This window comes from Myxocyprinus asiaticus, chromosome 19 (genome assembly GCF_019703515.2).
Source record: "Myxocyprinus asiaticus isolate MX2 ecotype Aquarium Trade chromosome 19, UBuf_Myxa_2, whole genome shotgun sequence".
NCBI lineage: Eukaryota > Metazoa > Chordata > Actinopteri > Cypriniformes > Catostomidae > Myxocyprinus > Myxocyprinus asiaticus.
The window spans coordinates 25,507,647-25,528,714 of NC_059362.1; the positions used below are offsets into that span (position 1 = coordinate 25,507,647).

Consider the following 21,068-nt stretch of genomic DNA (forward strand, 5'->3'; position numbering starts at 1 on the left):
AGACCCCTGCTGTAATCAAGGATGTAACCAAATGTTCAAGATTGCAGGGGACACAAAGTAAAGTTTAATAATCTAACACTGAAAACCTAATATTAATCAACCACTATAATGTCTATGGTGATTATGGGCCTGAAAAAGGGATAGTTCACCCAATAAATAAAACGCTTTTATAATTTATTCATTTACACATGATGTTCCAAACCTGTATGACTTTCTTTCTTCCATGGAACACAAAAGGAAGTGGAAAACACATGCAATGAAAGTGAATGGTGACTGATACTACCATTCTGCCTAACATCTGCTTTTATATTCTACAGAGAAAGTAATATAGGTTAGAAACGACATGAGGGTGAATGAGGTTTTATTGTTGGCTGACCTAACCCTTTAAGTAAAATCTTGTAATATTGTTAGCTCACGTAACTCAGTTACCCCTCTTTCAAATTGGTTCCATACCATATCGGTCTATTTGTCCTGGACCTTTTTGCTAAAAATTTCTCAAGCTAATATTTACCTTTCTAATTTTTGCTCAAAACGGCAAGGTCACAGTGGCTAAAAATAGCATCAGTTGATCCACAAGGGCCTTGATGGCACAGAGGTAGGTTAAAGACCCCAGCTCCCAATCAGAATCTGAGAGCTGGTAGTTTCTAGGCCAAGGCTTTCATGGTCAAGTCCAGTGTCATGTCAGTCAAGCACTACCGCCACCAGTTATGCTGTCCCACATATTGTTGTTATCAGGTTGAAGTTGCAGCAGAAAACCATTTTTGGTATATTTCTAACCAGAGCTTGTATTGTTAAATGGGACCCCAATGTTTGGCTTTATGGTAAAATTATTAAGACTTAAGACAGAAATTTGTGCATTATTATGTTGTAGTACATTTTAATCACCAATTTCTTTAATGATGATGTTGTATAAATAATATGTAGACTACAGCCAAAATTTTAATGGATGCATAAACATTCCATTTCTCAGTTGAATATTTATGCAGTTATGGAGTGTGTCTCTCTTAATGTTACTGGAATGAAGTGAACTTATCTATAAAGCTGATTTGCGATAAACCAATTTTATATGTGGTTTATAAAGAATTCCCATATATTAGTGTGCTCATTCCACACTAGGTGTGCATGTGACAACACAATCTTATCTTATGTTTTTATTTCAAAAGGGGTAATAAAAGGTCTGAGAGGTGTTTTATACATGTTAATGTTAATGTTTAACTGCAGAAAAAACTAATCCATAGACATTGGGGTAAATCAGTATAAAGCCTCTACATTCATCATGTTTTAAAGCTCTTTAATGGGCCCAGTGATGTTCCTTCAAAGGTTTCATCTATTTCTCTTGATCTTTTTGCAGCAAATATGGAAAAGATCAATTGTTTTGTCATATTTGCATAAGTGCTACTAAAATAAAATATAAATACAAAAATATTCTCTGTCTTTGTAGACTGAATATAAAATAATGCGTGTTATGCCAAATTTGTGTTTACTATGGTGGCCGTGAAGTTCAAAACAAAACAACAAAACTGAAAACACAATGGCAAATGCAAAAACAAAAAACTATTTAGAGACACAACAAATAATCATAAAAAAACAACAACAAATCCAAAAGCAAAGCACAAATCAGAAAACACAACGTAAAATCTCAAAACAAAAGAACAAATCAGAAAACACAATTCCAAATCTGTAAACAAAAGAACAAGTCTGAAAACACATCGGCTGAAAGTAAATGCCAAAATCTCATTGACTGATGCACTGAATAATTTGGAATGGTTTCTCACTCAGTAAAACAGAAGATATTTTAGTAGACACAGGGATATTTCAACACAGAAAAAAAAGAGCAAGCAGGTACGACATGCGCCAATGGTGAAGAAATCGGTGCTAAAATGACAGTATGTCCAGGCATTCTTTCAATTGACTTGAACGTGTCCTTACATAACAAATACTGTTAAAAACATTTTTGTTAATGTTGTTTTTAAAAACCATGTTTGTTTTGTTTGAACATCAAAGTCAGTCAAATGAAAGCTTGGACGCCATCAACATTTTAGCACATTTTGTGGACTTTTTAGACAGTCCCTTATGCACCTTCACTGTAGGTGACCTGTAGGTTAGTATTTCAGACCCAAAGCTAATTTTTTTTTTTTTTTCATTCAATTTGGAATGCCCAATTCCCAATGCGCTTTTAAGTCCTCGTGGTCGCGTGGTCGCCTCAATCCGGCTGGCGGAGGACGAATCCCAGCTGCCTCTGTGTCTGAGACCGTCAACCCGCACATCTTATCACGTGGCCTGTTGAGCACATTGCCACAGAGACATAGTGTGTGTGGAGGCTTCACGCCATCCACCACGGCATCCACGCTCAGCTTACCACGCGCCTCACTGAGAACGAACCACATTATAGTGACCACGAGGAGGTTACCCCATGTGACTCTACCCTCCCTAACAACAGGGCCAATTTGGTTGCTTAGGAGACCTGGCTGGAATCACTCAGCACACCCTGGGATTTGAACAAGTGAACTAGCGAATTCCAGGGGTGGTAGCCAGCGTCTTTTACCACTGAGCTACCCAGGCCCCGACCCAAAGCTAACTTTATCCCGTTTGTTCTTTTTGCTCTCTGTGTTGTAAAGTATCCCGTTACTGTTTTACTAAGTGGGAAACCATCCCAAATGATTCAGTGCGTCAGTCAGTGAGCTTTTGGCATTTCTCTTGAAATAATCGCACAGGTGGACAGTGAACCAATCGTCAAATCGTCTCGGTTACGTACATAACCTCGGTTCCCTGAGACGATGGGAACGAGACATTGCGTGCTAACGCATATGGGGAGTTGTCCTTCCACACGACCTAGTTGAAACCTTTCTACAATAATTCCAATATTTTAATATTGGCTATGGCGTTTGAGCCCTGCCCTTTTAGGCGCGAAGCTATAAAGGCAGGTGCACAAACACCATTCCTCAGAATTTTCTGACTGAATCTCTGACTGAGATTGAGGGATTCGCAGGGTGTGTGCCAGCACGAAAACCACTTCAAATTCATCCTGCTCGACCTCCCTCCTCAGGTATCACAGAAGAGGCGGGTGGGAGGGCGCAGGAGGCTGAATTGTCCCTCAGAACGAGGGCGATTCGTGAGCAAAGCATCTTGAGACTCATGCCCTCACAGTGAAGGCAGTCTGTTTCCATGAAAGCTGACTCTGCGTGGGCATGGCCCAGACAGAGAATGCAGCACTCATGCTGATCTGACAGCGGGATGTGTCTCTTGCAAGTAACACTTACGGAACAACATCTTTAAAAAGACGCGAACACGTAAGCGACTCTTTTAGATATGATATATATATATATCACACATATACAATTGCTTTGTAAGGATACACAACACCTGCTGAAGCGCTGCAGGAAATCAGGATGCTGAAGCAGCCCGTTCACCAGCAAAGCGTCAAGCGTTGAGCGATGTTCGCCGGAGCACTACAGGGGAGCGGAGAGTCTTCTCCCGTGAGGATCCCGCCCGCTGATTTGTGTAGTCGACGGCAAAGCAGTAGAGGGCTTCTAGACCAGAGATGAATCACTGTCTTGAAGGAAGAAAATTCTGAGGAATGTGTTTGTGGACCTACTTTTATAGCAGACAGCTTTGCGCCTAAAAGGGCGGGGCTCAAACACCAAGCCGAATATTGGCGTTATTGTAGAGAGGTTTCAACTAGGTTATGTGGAAGGACAACTCCCCATATGCGTTTGCACGCAATGTCAAGTGTACTGAGTCAAGTGTACTGAGTCAAGTGTACTGTGTCAAGTGTACTGGGTCGAGTGTACTGAGTCGTAAGGGAACTGTCAAATACTGGGCAGCTCTTGTTACTACATTTTGTCTAAACTCGACCGTTTTTCTAATTCATTTTAATAATTCACATTCTGCGCCTCATGAGCCCGCCTTTTTTTAATGTTGAGGAAACCAAATCATTAAATCAGCCGTGTTCACTGGCTCTCTTATACACGATGCGCTGCCAGTCTTCTCAGATATATTTTGATTGGCTAGATGGCATCCTTAACTCAAACACCATTGGTGTTTTATTCCATGCTGTAACGCAGAGTATCAGTGGCGTACATTCACCAAACGTTTACGCTTCTACAAGTGCGTAGACGCAATAGACTTGAACGCTGCGCTGGTCAGCACTAGGGAAATACACTCCCAGGTGAGGTGTAATGCAGTGGGAAAGGGAAGCGCATTGTTGACAGGTGGACGGAATTATTAACCCGACAGCACAGAGCAGAGATGGATTTAAATAAAACGGTGCTGTGTGAGAGCCTGATTATTTGGGTAAGGTTCTGTCTTTCATATAAAGGTCACATGAACATGTGCACCAGGTGTCGTTTATTTATGTGCGATCAGATGATAGCGTTACCTGTCGCAGGTAGTCGTTACATCTAGCACCATGGTTAAAAAACCCGGAAATAAGACATTTAAGTGAAGCCTTGACTTTGCACTTGTTCACGTAAACCAAATGGGGTATGTAGTACATTCATCACAACAGTAACAAATGACGCAAGACACGCGCCCCTCATTTATATTCAGTGAGCATTAAAATATGAAAGACGAGACTCGTTCGATCCAAGTTAGAGATGTAAACAACACAAACAGTAACAGCCAACTCCAACCTCATCCGATTTAGGCGTCTAATCTGTTTAGCTAGGGTATTCGTGGAATGTCTCTTATTCGGTCTTTTCAGAAGCTCTTATGCAATCAAATATTTCCTGGCACCGGCGTCTAATATGAGGTCGCTTTGATTTTTGCCTGAGCTGTATGATGGCGTGCAGATAGTGGTTACAGCAGGTTCTAGCCTATATGGCTGTTTACATTGAGTATGCACCATGGGACCTTTATAGTATTTTTCAGAAATACTTGTAAGGTGCAAAATAAATAATATATATATATATATATATATATATATATATATATATATATATATATATTTATGCATTAGACAAAGAACTGTGGCGTCTCCAATACAGTCATTATCCATTCTGCTGCAATGAGTGTCATGCCCCTGGTTTGAATTCTGATTTTTTTCAGATGTGTGACACATTTTATTATTTTCTATTGTCCCAAAGTAACATTTCCATAGTGATCCTAAGTGCTCAAGTGCATTAGTCAGAACTGTATGCTTTGCTGTATATCCAGATTTGCACAATTTGTGGGTCTGTGCAAATCTACAGTATATCACAGAAGCTTAGACGTGCCATGCTACAATAGTGCAAAGATTTTTGGTAACAGTAAATATTAACTACATGATGGAATGTTTTTGTTAATGTTTACACCACTCCATTCCTTTTAGTGAGAGTGGTATTTGCAATATCAAAGCGGTTTCACAGTTTAAGACCTTATTTTGCTCATTTGAATGGATGACTAAATTGGTACTCTCACTTTTTAATACAAAACCTACTACAACTTCATTTACATATACATGTATCATTGCTGTACGATACGATGATTTATTTTGCTGTCAATACTTATGATTTTCATTTATTTGTGTATGTGTCCTCAGCTGCAGACTTTTAACACCGCAGCCCCTTGTAAGACAGTGGAGGATCTGACCTCAGGGGTAGCCATGTCTCAGGCTCTGCATCAGATGTGAGTGGGTTTACATTTGCATGGCATTAAGATACTAAAAGCATTAGGCAGATTCAAGGTTTACATTTGGTCTGTATCTGTGTTTCCTTGTTATTGAACCCATGACCTTGGTGTGTTGCTAGATCCATGCTGTTCCAGTTAAGTTAACCCTTGTGCTGTGTTTGTTTGTGCTAACACCTTTTGTCAAAAATGACCAGCCCACTAAGTTTGTAAATAAATCCTTCATATTGCATTAAATCGTTTTTGGACATATTTATGAAAAAATAAAATATATATATATATATATATATATATATATATATATATATATATATATATTTGTGGAAGGATTTATTGAACTGAGCTTATGGCTAGTGGGGGGCACTCCCTGCAGAAAAAATAAATAAAAATAATAATAATTATGTAATAAATTAATAACCACTTGCTTGATGTAAACAAAATAGGTGTCATTTCAAAGCTTAGAATCTGGACTTTACAATGAACAAAGCCTACCAATTCTTAAATAATGCCTTTAATTTGCTGGCAAATTAGAACTGTTTTATTCTTACAATTTTCACATTTGTTATCTCTACAATTATAATCAGAGTTGGTAAAAACATAAAAAAGATGAGATAGCCATGTGTTATATATCGTTGGAAAGGTCTCTATTAGTAAAATGCAATGAGCAAATTTGTTTCGCTCAGAGACCAAACTGCAGTGAGTAGTAGTGTATGGAATTCCCACTGACACACAGATATAATAAACAAGAGTGTCATTTTGTCAAGTTTTCCTTATTACTTCCTGAAACATGCATAAAAGACAATGACATATCGTAACTGTCAGACTTTCACGATTCAAACAAGCCAAAACACAACATCATATGATAAGTAGATCTAAGAGTATACATGGAAAGACGATGCACAAAAGGGCGCTCAACACACTTTGTGTGTGTGTGTGTGTGTGTGTGTTTGTGTGCGTGCATGTCCGAGGACATATGTACTCATCTAAAGGATTGGGATGCTCCTGAACACTAAATAATTCTGTATTTTGTAGTCTAATCCATTCATTTCCAATGGCTGGTCACTTTAGGTGAAATAAAACCAATAAAATGTTATGAAAATTATCTAAAAACATTTTTGTGTTCAGATGCCCTGTGTGGAAAAAAAGTCATGGAATTCCATCTGGATGAAATAAACTACAGTTTACAGAAGAAAAAAAAAAAAAAGTTAATCAGTCATTTTTGACTGGAACACAATATAAGGGTTAAATGAATCATGTCCTGCCAGTTGAGCTACAGTGTGTTGATAATTTTTGCACTCCTATGATGTAAAAAAAAAAAAAAAAAAACATCAGCTCTCTTTTACTCTTTCTGTCTTCCAGTAACTGTTTGTTACATTATGTATTATTTATATATACCTGAGTGTGTTTACATTCTCATATACTTCCTATATTTCTTCTCCTTGCTTTCACAACTATATAAAATTTGTCTTTTCCAGGCCATCTCATCTTGATAGGGTCTGAATTTTTTATGACTTGTACCAGAATGTGGGTAGTCTTCGGAGTCACGTTATCTGAGATGTATTAGTTTTCTTTATTTTTGCGTTTTCCTGGATTACAATCCAGTGTAATGAAATTGAGCATGTTTTTGTTTTTAGTGAGTCAGTGGAACATGGGAATATGAAGTAATCCTGATTACATTACAGTAGAATGTGATGAAAACAAAACATTAATTTATTACATTCTATTTTACTGATTGTACTCGTTTTAAATTGATCTGAACTAAAGAATCTGATTTAGATCAGGCTGAACTGCACTGATCACTATTTCAATTTCAGAGATCCTTCATGGTTCAATGAGAGCTGGCTGGCACGTATTAAACAGGATGTTGGGGATAACGTTAGACTCAAGGTAGATTTATTTTAGGCACAATAAAAATCGAACAAATCTAATTTTAAGACATGTCAAATGCAGTATGTTAACTACATTTTTTCTCTCCATGTGTACAGATTAACAACCTCAAAAAGATCCTTCAGATGATTGTTGATTATTATAATGAGGTAAATGACACACTAAGCTTTGGCTTATTAAAATGCTTGCATAATTTCAGTGTCAGTCTTAATTCCTCTGAATTTACAACAAGAAATTGTAAATGTGCAATTTCTTCACTGCTAGCAGCATCAAATGGAATTGAAAAAAATGTTAACATAAAAAAGTACACTTTTTAACTTGCTCACAAAGCTTTTTAAGTTTGCACAAATGACATTTACAAGACATGGATGTGTGTAATTGTTGGAAACTCAACTTTTTATTATAGCTCCGTCTGTGTAAGCCACAGTTAATTGTATAATGTTTAAGACTGCAATTTATGTTTTATTTTAATACATAATGGCCGTACTTAGTCTTTCCAAGTATGTTTGTTAGTCTGTGCATGTATGTGTAACATTGTATGAGTTATGATCTCTTTGTGGTGTAGGTATTGACCCAGCAGATCTCAGATTTCCCACTGCCTGACCTGTTGCGCATGGTAGAGCACTCTGACCAAGTAGAGCTTGGGCGCCTTCTACAGCTCGTCCTGGGGTGTGCTGTCAAATGTGACAGGAAACAAGGTACAGCTTTAAGGAAGGGTCTGGAGCTTCTTGAACAAAACGATAAAAAGAAGATAACACGTTGGAGTTCTGAAATAGAAATTATATTCTGATATATTTTACAGTAAATACATATTTCATAACATTTAATCCTGTGAAATTGCTGTTTGTCCAGAGTATATCCAGATCATCATGACCTTAGAGGAATCTGTACAGCATGTAGTAATGACTGCCATCCAGGAGGTCAGGAGGTTCAACTCGCCCATTTCTTATTATTAAAATGTAGTTTTGTAAAGAAATTCATACACAGGCTCATTTTATTACGTCTGCAAAACTAATTTCAAGCATTTCAGCATAAGTCTTTAAAAAAGGGGTTTTAAGATAATGAGAAACATTGCAGTCAAATGTGTCTAAACTTTTGACTGCTAGTTTTGCAGGAAGAGAAAGGACATTCAAAGCTTTTAAAAATGTTGTGTTAACAGCTTATGATCAAGGAGAACGTTTCTCCGTTAGGAACAGAACCTTTAGGAGACAGTGAACAACAGGTAAGAAATAAACAGCTCTTCATAAACAGTGTTTTCATAATGCCATTTAATGTTTTTGTTGTGTCAAGCTCATTGCCTTTAAAGGAATAGTTCACCCAAAAATGAAAATTCTCTTTTTATTCACTTACCCTGATGCCATCCCAGAAGTACATGGGTGCCAGCACTTCGACGGTCCAAAAGTCATATTTAGGCAGCATAAAAGTAATTATCAATCAAATATAAAAGATAAGTTTGTGTAAAAAATACATAGATAATTAAAACGTTTTTAACTTTAAATTGGCGGTTTCATCCAGGGCTCTGATGCTATTTGAAATGGCCGAACTCTAGCGTAAACTTGCCGTCACGCTATGTGTCAGCTGCTGGCAAGAAGCGCTTTTTAAAAGTTAATAACATTTTAATTGCCGATTTATTTTTTACACAAATGTATCGATTAGCTTCAGAAGACATTCATTGATTGACTGGAGTCGCGTGGATTACTTTTATGCTGCCTAAATATGACTTTTGGACCGTCAAAGTGCTGGCACCCATGTACTTCCATTATAAGGACCTGACAGAGATCTGTCTTCTTCTAAAAATCTTCATTTGTGTTCTGCTGAAGAAAGACAGTCATACACATCTGGGATGGCATCAGGGTAAGTGAATAATGAGATATTTTTTATTTTTGAGTGAACTATTCCTTTAAGATCAATATGTCTCTATTAGCATTGGTAAGTGATGCTATGTGTGTCTGTCCATGTGTACATATTTCATTTGTAGTTAAAGAAAGCCTTAGAGGATCTAGCTGAGGTGATGGCAGAGAAAGATGAGTTGGCACAACGCTGTCAGGAGCTCGACATCCAGGTGAGAGACCCGTTTCAGTTATACATTTGTCAAAAAGTGTGCATCAACAAAGATACTATAAGATAAGACAAAAAATGTTGTGGCATAATAGAACTGTAGGTTTTCCTCTAGAAATGAATGTACACAGATGAAGAAATATCTACATGCTGTCTACATATAAAAAGATAGTGCAAGCACCTCTTGCAGTAAAGCAGTGGACAGTGAATTGTTCAGAGACAGCATGTGTCTGTGTTTGCAGACTGTAAGTGTCAGTTCAGTGAACATAATTTGTGAGTCCTGCTGTTCTGTTGTTTCACCTTCATGGATGAACAGATTTTGCCTTAGGGTGCAAGTATTTTTTTGTTTGACTCTGCAGAGGCAGATATGTGTTTTGGTTTACCAAGAGGTGTAAAATGCAGTATTTTTTTAATATAAAGTAGTAGTTCACCCAGAAATTAAAATGCTTTCATCCATTTACTCACCTTCCAAAACTGTTTGCCTTACGTACTTCTGTGGAACACAAAATGAGATGTTAGCCTGAATAACAGCGGCAGGCATCATTCAATTTCCATTGCATCATTTTTCCATAAAATTACAGTGAATGGTGACTGAGGCTGTCATTCTGATTTTGTTTTAAATTGTGAGTTTTCATTTTTGGGTGAAATATTCCTTTAAAGGGATAGTTCACCCAAAAGTGAAAGTTCTCTCATCATTTACTCATCCTCATGCCATCCCAGATGTGTATGACTTTCTTTCTTCTGCGGAACACAAACTACGATTTTTAGAAAAATATTTCAGCTCTGTAGGTCTATTCAATGCAAGTAAATGGTGGCCAGAACTTTGAATGTCCAAAAAGTATATAAAGGCAGCATAAAAGTAACACATATGAATCCAGAAGTAAAATCCATGTCTTCAGAAGCAATATGATAAGTGTGGGTGAGAAACAGATCAATATTTAAGTCCTTTTTTACCATAAATCTCTCTCTTCTTCTACTTCCCCCCCCCCCCCCCCCGCAATTCACATTCTTTGTGCATATCGCCACCTACTGGGCAGGAGGAGAATTTATAGGTAAAAAAGGACTTAAATGTTGATCTGTTTCTCACCCACACTTGTCATATCGCTTCGGTAGACATGGATTTAACCACTGGAGTCATATGGATTACTTTTATGCTTATGTCCTTTTTGGAGCTTCAAAGTTCTGGCTACCATTCACTTGCATTGAATAGACAAACATGAGGCATGAGGGTGTGTAAATGATGAGAGCATTTTCATTTTTGGGTGAACTATTCCTTTAATGTTTAGATATAAATTTCCCTTTTGAGGTTTATATCATTTACTGTATGATAAATGTAATACAGTAAAGGATTATATTGTTGCATTTAGAAATTTAAACTGCCATGTTACCTTTTATATGCCTATACATGGGTTAGAAATTCATGTGTTGCTGATTCTTGACAGATTGAGTTGTAAAAGTATGGCCAGTGAGAGGTACTGGTAAGTCGAATGCATGGCAACATAGCCTAACTAAAACTAAAATCCTGCGTTGCCACTAACCAACTTAACACTCATAAACTGGGGAGCTACTGACAAATTTTTAATGGGTTATGAGGAAATAATGGGTTATCAGGTTGCTGATATTTTTATAATGGCATACTTTAAAACAAGGAGATTAAAAGCCATTGGGCAGTGGGAGAGTTCTAACATGCTTAACATTAGCATTGGATTTGTTTTATTCACAAATAATCCCCTTCCAAATAAAATGGGAAACTGCATTCATTTGGAGTTTATGTAACAGGGAAAGCTATGAATATGCCCTTAAAATAATCTCTAAAGCTGGAGGTTGTTCACACAGGTAATTTACTGAATTGTAATTTACCAGTCACTTACATATTTTGCTTGTTTTGAAGGCCTTCCTCTTTCATAGCATATGATGTTGGTTATAGTTGTTTTAACTTTTTTTATTTTGTTTAACAGTTGGAATTTTAACATCAGCCTTACACGTTGTTATAATATACACGATTTGCAAACATACAAAAGATAAAGTTTTATGTGTATGCACTATATAACTCTGTTTTCATGGGTGCTTCATATTTAAGCATAATAAAACTTCTTGGTTAAGCTTTACAACTTAATTGAGGGGCATCACAATAAAAAAAAATGCAAACCCAGTTGTAATTTTTAATAAGTTCCATCATTTATTTGAACCGTTTTCCTAACTTCATTCTAAATACATTCAAATAGTTGTCACACATGTCACATATGGTGCCTTGGTTTAGCATAATAAACAGATGGGAACTGCAATGAAGTTCCCCAGAAACCCTTGACATTGGACTCCCTTGCCATTTGGTCAGGTAACAATGCTGCAGGAGGAAAGGAATAGCCTGCTGGCAGAAAATGACCTCTTGACCGATCGAGCCAATCAGCTTGACACATTTGATGACCCCAGCACTCCATCAGGGAGGAAGCACAGCCAGCTACAGCTGCAATTAGAGCAGCTTCAAGAAGAAAACTTCAGGTACAGTTTTATCTGAACACTACTCCCACACATCGATACGCATGCTATCAGGGGTGTTCTACCAAGAGCTCTCCGAAATAATGAAATGATTGAGTTAAAATAATGTTAGACAGGCATTGATCAAATACATAATGACCCAACCATGAGTAGAATGTTAATTTAAAGTTTACTGTGTAAATAATGAATGTGTGTGTAATAACCAGACTGGAGGCAGCTAAAGATGATTATCGCATCCACTGTGAAGAGCTGGAGAAACAACTAGTGGAGCTTCAGCATAGGAATGATGAACTTACCAGCCTGGCTGAGGAGTCACGATCGCTTAAAGATGAATTAGACATATTAAGGTGTGTGCATGTGTTGTCTTTGCCATAAATGTTTTTTTACTGAATGTTATATAATCTTTGCCATTTTCCTCTTTGGGTGTTTCAAAGACGTCTTACAGATTCTGTGATCAATGCATATATGTGTGTTTGTGTGTGTGTTTAGGAGTTCCTCTGACCGGGCAGTGAAGCTAGAGGCTTCTGTTGAGACGTACAGGAAGAAGTTAGAAGATCTGAGTGACCTCAGACGGCAGGTTAAAGTTCTGGAGGAGAAGAACATGACCTACATGCAGAATACAGTCAGTCTTGAAGAGGAGCTACGCAAGGCCAATGCTGCAAGATCTCAGTTAGAGACATACAAGAGACAGGTACGAACACAAATTAAGACATAACAGCTAGAGGCAATTGTACAGAAACACAATAAGAGAATTAACACAGTAGTACACCCCAAAATTTTAATTTTGTCATCATTTACTCACCCTCATGTCATTCCTTGTACCTGTATGACTTTCTTTCTGCCATGAAACACAAAAAGAGACATTTTGAAGAATTCTATTATAGAATTTAAGGGTTTTATTATGCTCTTAATGGGATATTTCACACAAAAAGGAAAATTCTCTCATCATTTACTCACCCTCATGCCATCCCAGACATGTATGAATTTATTTCTTCTGCTGAACACAAATGAAGATTTTTAGAAAAATATCTCAGCTCTCTAGGCCCATACAATGCAAGTGAATGGTGGCAAGAACTTTGAAGCTCCAAAAAGCACAACTCCATTGGTTCAATCTATGTCTTCAGAAGCGATGTAGGTGTGGGTGAGAAGCAGATCAATATTTAAACATTTTTAAATATAAATTCTCCTCTCTGTCCAGTAGGTGGCAAAAAGCACAAACAATACGAATCACCAAAAACAACAGAATGTGAATGTGAAAGTGAAAGTGGAGATTTATATATATATAAATACAAATAAAAAAAAAGGATTTAAATATTGATCTGTTTCTCACCCACACATATCATATCGCTTCTGAAGTTATAGATTAACCACTGGAGTCTTATGGATTACTTTTATGTTTCCTTTATGTGCTTTTTGGACCTTAAACTTTCTGGCCACCATTCACTTGCATTGTATGGACCTACAGAGCTGAAATATTTTTCTAAAACTCTTCATTTGTGTTCAGCAGAAGAAAGAAAGTTATACACATCTGGAATGGCATGAGGGTGACTAAATGATGAGAGAATTTTCCTTTTTGGGTGAACTATCCCTTTAAGATGCATACACAGACTTAAAAGTGCCCACATAACCTTGAAACTGAAACTTAAGGTGCAGGAGCTTCATAGAAAATTGTCTGAGGAATCTCGCAGGGCTGATAACCTGGTGTTTGAGATGAAGAAGTTTCAGGAGAAGTATGACGCTGTACTGAAAGAGAAAGAGGTAGATACACGCTCACATATAGACACTCACAATGCAGACATTAAGACATCAGTTGACCAAATTTGCCTGTCCTGTGCATTGTGTGTGTGTGTGCGTGCATGCGTGCATGTGTTTCCTCCATCAGAGGATCAGCACTGAGCGAGACACACTCAGAGAGATCAATGAGGAGCTGCGATGTACACAAGCTCAACAGGACCAGCTATTACAAGCAGGTATATCTGCAAATACCACACCTATGTTCTGAAGAATTGGATTAGTTGATATTTAGCATGTACCACCATGCATAGGAAAAGATTGCATTTTAATGAAGATGGTTGCCCACTGACATAATTCAGTGCAGACAGGGTCTGGCCGTGTGCGATAAGACTGCTGCAATGATTTGTTTAGCATAGCCAATTAAAGTTTCAAGCAAATCTGTTGCTTCGGAGATACAGCCACTTACATTGATATTCCTACCACATAAGTGGAATGTTGAACCCAGCTATTTCAGCAGTCTGTCTTGGTCACTGCACAGCTCTCCCAGCACAAATTGAAAATGTGGTTTAGATTCTGGGAGACGCTTTTACATTTTTAACTTGTGCTCATTTTATACTTGACAGGAAAATATCAAACAGAAAGTCCAACCCATGTTAACCTAGCAGCTGAGATGTTGCCCATCGAGTACAGGTATGATGTGTGAGGTACATAATATAGATTTGAACAAATATAGTGTATAATAATAATAATAATAATACATTTAATTTGTATAGCACCTTTCATACATCAAATGCAACTCAAAGTGCTTCACATATTTGAAAGTAAGAAAGTGATTGCGTTAAAAAAAACCATCCTTAAAATAATGTTTTTATTATATTGATGTCTTTTTAGATGCTTTTTACAAATATAAATGCTTGAAGCCTGTCAGATTTTAATTGATAAAAAGGTCCGGGTCTTATGAGCATAATGGCAAAAAGCAGCGTCTAATCTCATAACAATATGACATAACAATATTCCAAAAATCAGCATTTCTTCTCAAATAATGATATGGAACATATTTTGACAGAGAGAAGTGTATTAAAGGGATAGTTCACCCAAAAATGAAATTCTCATCATTTATTCACTTTCATGCTATCCCAGATGTGTATGACTTTGTTTTTTCTGAAGAACACAAACAAATACTTTAGAAGAATATCTCAGCTCTGTAGGTCCATACAATGCAAGTGAATGGTGACCAAACCTTTCAAACTCCAAAAATCACAGAAAGGCCAATAATCTTAAATAATAAGACTTAAATAATGATCTGTTTTTCACCCAAAGTGATTGTATCACTTCAGAAGACCATATATTAAACCACTGGAGTCATATGGATTACTTTTATGATGACTTTATGTGATTTTTTTGGAGTTTGAAAGGTCTGGTCACCATTCACTTGCATTGTATGAACCTACAGAGCTGAAATATTCTTCTAAAAGCCTTTTTTGTGTTCTGCAGAAGAGAGCAAATCATACACATCTGGGATGGCATGAGGGTGAGTAAATGATAAGAGAATTTTCATTTTTGGGTGAACTATCCCTTTAAGGTGACAAGCCATTCAGTGCTTTAAAAACTACTGTGATTCACATATATTTGTGTGCGTTTAAAATCCAAGTAACAACTGGAGGTCACTTTAATGTTTTATTTGTGAATGTATATTCATGTCTGCTCCTCTAGGGAGAAGTTCATCCGTCTGCAGCATGAGAATAAAATGTTGCACCTGCAACAGGAGGAGTCAGAGAATGAGCGCATGACTGAGCTGCAGGAGCAGCTGGAGGAGGCTCGCCGTGGACGCAGTGAACTGGACACTGAGAACAGGTAGCAAGCTGAAAGCAAACACACACACTGTCACTATGTATAAATATTGGGTATATACAATGGGGTCCAAAATGCTTCTGTTTTGCATTTTGTTAATTTAATCCATTTATAATGTATTATTATAATATTTGCTTAACAATTTGAATGAAAAGTTGAATGTAAAAACCCTAAACTTGAACCATGTCATCCCAGCATGATTTGAGAATGCTTCAAAGAGCATCTTCTGTGCTTCAAAGGAAACAAAGAAATCTGACCTTGTCTACAAAGGAATTAATAGGGTGAATTGATTTGTTACCTAGGAGTAGTGCATGTCTTATCATTTTGCATCATAGCATTTCTTTGTTTTGTTTTTTTATATTTACAATCCTAAAACTTTTTGTTTAAGTCCAGGTTAAAATGGAATTGAAATCCCATATTTCCAATGTGGTCTCAGACGTTTTGACCCTACTGTTTTTATTTAGATGATACTGCTGCATGCTCAAGATGACTCAAATTCAGTAGAATCGCTAGATTTTCAACCATCATTGGGAAAGAGCCTTTTAAAACGGTTTCAGCTTTTGTACACATAAACATTCCAATGTGAGTGAATGTGTTGTTCTGTTTTGTGTGTACTAAGGTTAAACAGAGAGAGAATCAGTGAACTCCAGCAGCAGGTAGAGGATCTTCAAAAGACTTTACAAACACAAGGAATCAAACCTGAAGATGTAAGTGTGTATTGTGCCTCTTGATGGCATTGCTGCTACATAATTGTGTACTCGCTCAGCAATACTGTATTTCCATAATTCATGGATTTAAACAGCTTGTTCAAAATCCTCAACCTTAATTGCTTAATTGTCTTTGATCTATTTTATATGCAGCATGCTATTTACATTTTCATAAAATGTCACATTGCGTCTTGTTTACTTTCACTACAGTCTCATTTGAAAAGAAAGCTGGATGCTCATATGTAAGTTTCATGTCATTTTAAATACTACTAATTGATGTTCTGTGACAAGAAGGTCATGCAATCAGATTAGTTTCTTTTAGCTACATTTAATCATCTTGTTCATATTCTGAAGATGTTCTGATGTTCTTCCCAGGGTGCAACTGAATGAGGCACAAGATGAAATCATGAAGAAGAAAGAGCTGTTGGCGGACCTTCAGCCAGATGCTACTCAAACCAGTCAGTCTCTAACCTTTGACCTGACCTTATATTTGACCATAATTTGCACTGCATGACCTGGGAATACCATATGTACCTTAAAGGAATAGTTCACCCAAAAATGAAAATTCTGTCATCATTTACTCACCCTCATGTTGTTTTAATATCCCGGTCCTTCTTTTCAGTACAATGGTACTGGATAGTGATTCCTCTTTCAAGCTTCAAAAAGGACCCAAAAGTAGTCCATGTGACTCTTGTTTCATATTCTATACGTTTTCTGAAGGCATACAATAGGCTTGGTTGAGAAACTAAATGAAATAAAATCATTATATAGTGTCAGCTTTGACATCTGTTGTACATTCATGGGCGCTATAGAGAAGCTTGTTCACAGTGACTCGCATTTTCACACTAGAACTTAATGCAGTAATTCATGATGTTTTTCAAAAATACTCCTTTTGTGTTACGCAGAAGATAGAGAATCGTTTGGAACGACGTAATGGTTAGTTAATAAAATCATTTTCATTTTGGGTTCAGCTATCACTTTAAAAGACAAGACTGAATCACACTCATACTCTTAAAGGGATTGTTCGCCCAAAAATGAAAATTCTCTCATCATTTACTCACCCTCATGCCATCCCAGATGTGTATGAATTTCTTTCTTCTGCTAAACACAAATGAGGATTTTTAGAAAAATATCTCAGCTCTGTAGGTCCATACAATGCAAGTGAATGGTGGCCAGAACTATGAAGGTCAAAAAAAGCACATAAAGACAGCATAAAAGTAATCCATACGACTCCAGTGGTTAAATCCATGTCTTCAGAAACAATATGACAGGTGTGGGTGAGAAACAGATCAATATTTAATAATTTTTTACTATAAATCTCCACTTTCACTTATACATTCTTCTTTTGTTTTTGGCGATTCGCATTCTTTGTGTGTATCACCACCTACTGGGCAGGGAGGAAAATTTATAGTAAAAAAGGATTTAAATATTGAGTTGTTTCTCACCTACACTTATATCGCTTCTGAAGACATGTATTTACCACTGAAATCGTATGGATTACTTTTATGCTGTCTTTATATGCTTTTTGGACCTTCAAAGTTCTGGCCACCATTCATTTGCATTGTGTTGACCTACAGAGCCGAGATATTCTTCTAAAAATCTTCATTTGTGTTCAGCAGAAGAAAGAAAGTCATACACATTAGGGATGGCATGAGGGTAAGTAAATGATGAGAGAATTTTCATTTTGGGTGAAGTATCCCTTTAAGTTCTCATCATAACCCACACACTCTAAGATCTAATACTGTGAGATTATTATCCTCTTTGAGCTGCGCTTAAAATGTGTCAATATGTTCCTTTCAGGTGTGAAGCTGGATGAGCTGATGGCAGCATTGAAGAAGAAAGACGAGGACATGAGGGCAATGGAGGATCGATACAAGATGTACCTGGAGAAAGCTCGAGATGTAGTTACCTTTACTTCAATTCTCCAATAAGTGGCTTCAGTTTTATATGTATCCACCTCTAAACATCTCAGAAGAGTTTATCTTGGAGATTAAGTACAAATTATGCTTTTTGAGGTGGTGTAATTGTTTGGAGTCAGTTGTTGTACTTAAGCAGTGAGTAATTTCTGCACCATTCGCAACAATGTATATTTGCTATGTTTTGATTACAAAAGCCCAGTACCACGCGCATCTCCTTGATTACAAATCAGCCAGTATATACAGTACATAGTTGCAATTTTTTAAGCTCTATCATATTCCTTTGAAAAATACAAAATCTCCCAACAGTTACAGTACACATTTGTTTGTGCATTTTTAAGGTTATTCGAGCTCTGGATCCCAAGCTGAACCCAGCCTCAGCTGAAATTCAGTCCCTGAAAAGTCAGCTCTCTGAGAAAGACAAGAGGATCATTGCTCTGGAGGTAATGGACATCCATATGTTCCTTTCATGGATTGTCGTATCTGTTATTCTGTTCTAGTAAATTCAGGCAATCTCATTCTTGCCTGTTTGCTGTCTATTTTTTTCTTTTCATTAATGGCTTCTCTCAACACCTTTTCTTTACTTAGCGTGAGTGTGATCAGGCCAAACTGAGGGAATATGAGGAGAAGTTAATTGTGACAGCTTGGTATAATAAGGTAAGGTGACGTTTCAATAATTTGTTAAAATACAGTGTAAAATAAACATTTCATATTTTTCAGTGTCATCTGAATAGTTGCTGTAAAATCAATTCTGCAGTACTTTTTCTTTATTTTTCTCCACACATCTTGGAACACATACAGAGTCTGAACTTCCAGAAGATGGCAATCGAGTCACGTCTCACTGGGCGGTCCAACTCTCTAGTGCCACCTGGCCAGTCTTTTCTGGCTCAGCAACGTCAGGTGACCAACGCCCGTCGCACAATGTCCATCAATGTGCCTACCTCTTCTTCCAAGTAACATTGCCCTTAGTATATCTCAGCTTCCGGCTCTACTTCTCCTTTTCCTCACGAGCACACTCAAGTGACCTTAAGTAAACTTAAAACACAACAACACTTACACAAGGGGACAAGCATGCCATTATGTAAACATTAGCTTGCCCCCATTTGCTCTCTATCTACAGTTACACTCCATCAACAACACACACGTGTATAATAATGTACTGTACATACTAATGATATCAAGGGATAGTTCACCCAACAATTACAGTTTTGTCATTATTTATTCACCAACATATTGTTCCAAATTTGTATGACTTTCTTCTCTAGAACACAAAAGGACATGTTAGCTCCAGTCACCATTCACTTTCATTGTATGGAGAGAGAAACAAAATGCTTTGAAAGTGAATGGTGACTGAGGTTATCAGTCCCTAACATTCTGCCTAACATCTCCTTTTGTGTTCAACTGAAGAAATAAAGACATACGGGTTTGGAACGACATGGGTTGAGTAAATGATGACTGAATTTTCATTTGTCAGTGAACTTTCTCTTTAAATTTACTCAAGCACTCAATCAGCACACATTATAATGTACATTTGCAGTCTTTTGTTCATTTTCAATGCTAAGCGACAATAACACACTGACCTGAAACAATTTGCAGCAAGGTCACTTTTGAACCAGCTTTGATAATAAATCTGCCTGAATTGAAGGGCTTAAAAGTGACAGGTCAGTCTTTTTTCTCAAATTATTCTCAGTGTCTCTGTGTGATGACAGAAATGCATAAAGTCTGAATCAACAGGCTCTGCAACAGTAGCATGAATGCTTTTGCTCGACTGGCTTCCAACGATACACTATGCAGTCATGGAGTATGTTTGTAATTCCCTGAGTACATATAATGCAGTGTAGGTATGTACAAAGTACACATTCTGACTAAAAACATAAGGTCATCTGTCCTAATTAATCAAAATCCAGCCAAGCATGTTAATCCGCCACATGAAAGCTTAATGTAAGTAGCAGTTCAGGATAAAAATGTATTCGGCGCTGGACACAAGTTTTCTTTGTTTCTTCCTACTACAATGTCTTTTTCTCTGAAACAACAACATAAATACAAAAAATACATTTATATATATATACATAAAAAAAAAAGAAATTAATTGGATCAAACTGATTGATTAATCTAAATCCAGGTGCTTCGTTTGATCTTTACTCAGTTAAAATGTTTTGTATTCATTTGACTGTGATAGGACTCTTGCATATTCTTTTAACAAGCAAAAGAGCCTTTTTTAATCTACTTAATATTTCTTGTCTGCGTGAAGACATCAGATATCAGGATTTAAACACCAGCGCATAATCATAGCAGGCCAGCCAAGCTGTCTCTGATAAAGCAAAATGCTATACCAGCTTTGAATGTCTTGTATGCCATTAGCATGTTTTGGCTTCACTCTTTAGGAATACATTTATTGCCTGTGAAAAATAGCTGCATTGTACATCTAAAATGGCTTTGCTGTATATAGTAAAAATAACTGCACCTGATTAGGTTGATCTTATTGAACTATTTGCCAATACTCACTATTCTGAAAAATAGACAGTTCTGTTTGTGTTGGAACTTATTAGAAATTCTCTGTTCATTTGCTGTTTTAAGTGGTAAGGTTTATCATTACAGTTCTGATTTGTCTTTTCTCATGTTTTTTTTAATATATTTATGTATGATGTGTTTAAAAGAAAGAACTCCTAAATTTGTGTACTCAATTTTATGAGCACTATTGTTTGTGAGAGGTTATGATTAATAAGATTCATATGGAATTACAAAATGGATTTAAAGAGCAATGGGAGCCTTAATTTTCATGTGATGAATAAACAGTCTGAAATTTGTTTTGCAA

At 36.9% G+C, this 21,068-nt stretch overlaps 1 protein-coding gene across 1 annotated transcript; it reads left to right on the forward strand.

The window, feature by feature from the left end:
* The first annotated feature begins 4,107 nt into the window (after nucleotides 1–4,107).
* Nucleotides 4,108–21,068, forward strand: hook1 (hook microtubule-tethering protein 1). Its single transcript, XM_051645390.1, has 22 exons — nucleotides 4,108–4,293; nucleotides 5,519–5,604; nucleotides 7,419–7,491; nucleotides 7,590–7,640; nucleotides 8,057–8,189; nucleotides 8,344–8,411; nucleotides 8,651–8,713; nucleotides 9,470–9,553; nucleotides 11,885–12,048; nucleotides 12,252–12,392; nucleotides 12,535–12,736; nucleotides 13,693–13,803; nucleotides 13,928–14,015; nucleotides 14,403–14,469; nucleotides 15,493–15,633; nucleotides 16,250–16,337; nucleotides 16,548–16,579; nucleotides 16,713–16,795; nucleotides 18,138–18,238; nucleotides 18,595–18,696; nucleotides 18,842–18,910; nucleotides 19,055–21,068. Exons 1-22 carry the CDS (start codon nucleotides 4,249–4,251, stop codon nucleotides 19,208–19,210), a joined length of 2,148 nt encoding a protein of 715 aa, XP_051501350.1. The 5' UTR covers nucleotides 4,108–4,248; the 3' UTR covers nucleotides 19,211–21,068.

Bases quoted from the DNA above. Each gene is read 5' to 3' on its own strand.
- hook1 (XM_051645390.1), top strand. From the start codon at position 4,249: ATGGATTTAAATAAAACGGTGCTGTGTGAGAGCCTGATTATTTGG. The intron at 8,412-8,650 runs GTCAGGAGGTTC...TTGTGTTAACAG, and splicing joins TAATGACTGCCATCCAGGAG to CTTATGATCAAGGAGAACGT. The intron at 18,911-19,054 runs GTAAGGTGACGT...GAACACATACAG, and splicing joins TGACAGCTTGGTATAATAAG to AGTCTGAACTTCCAGAAGAT.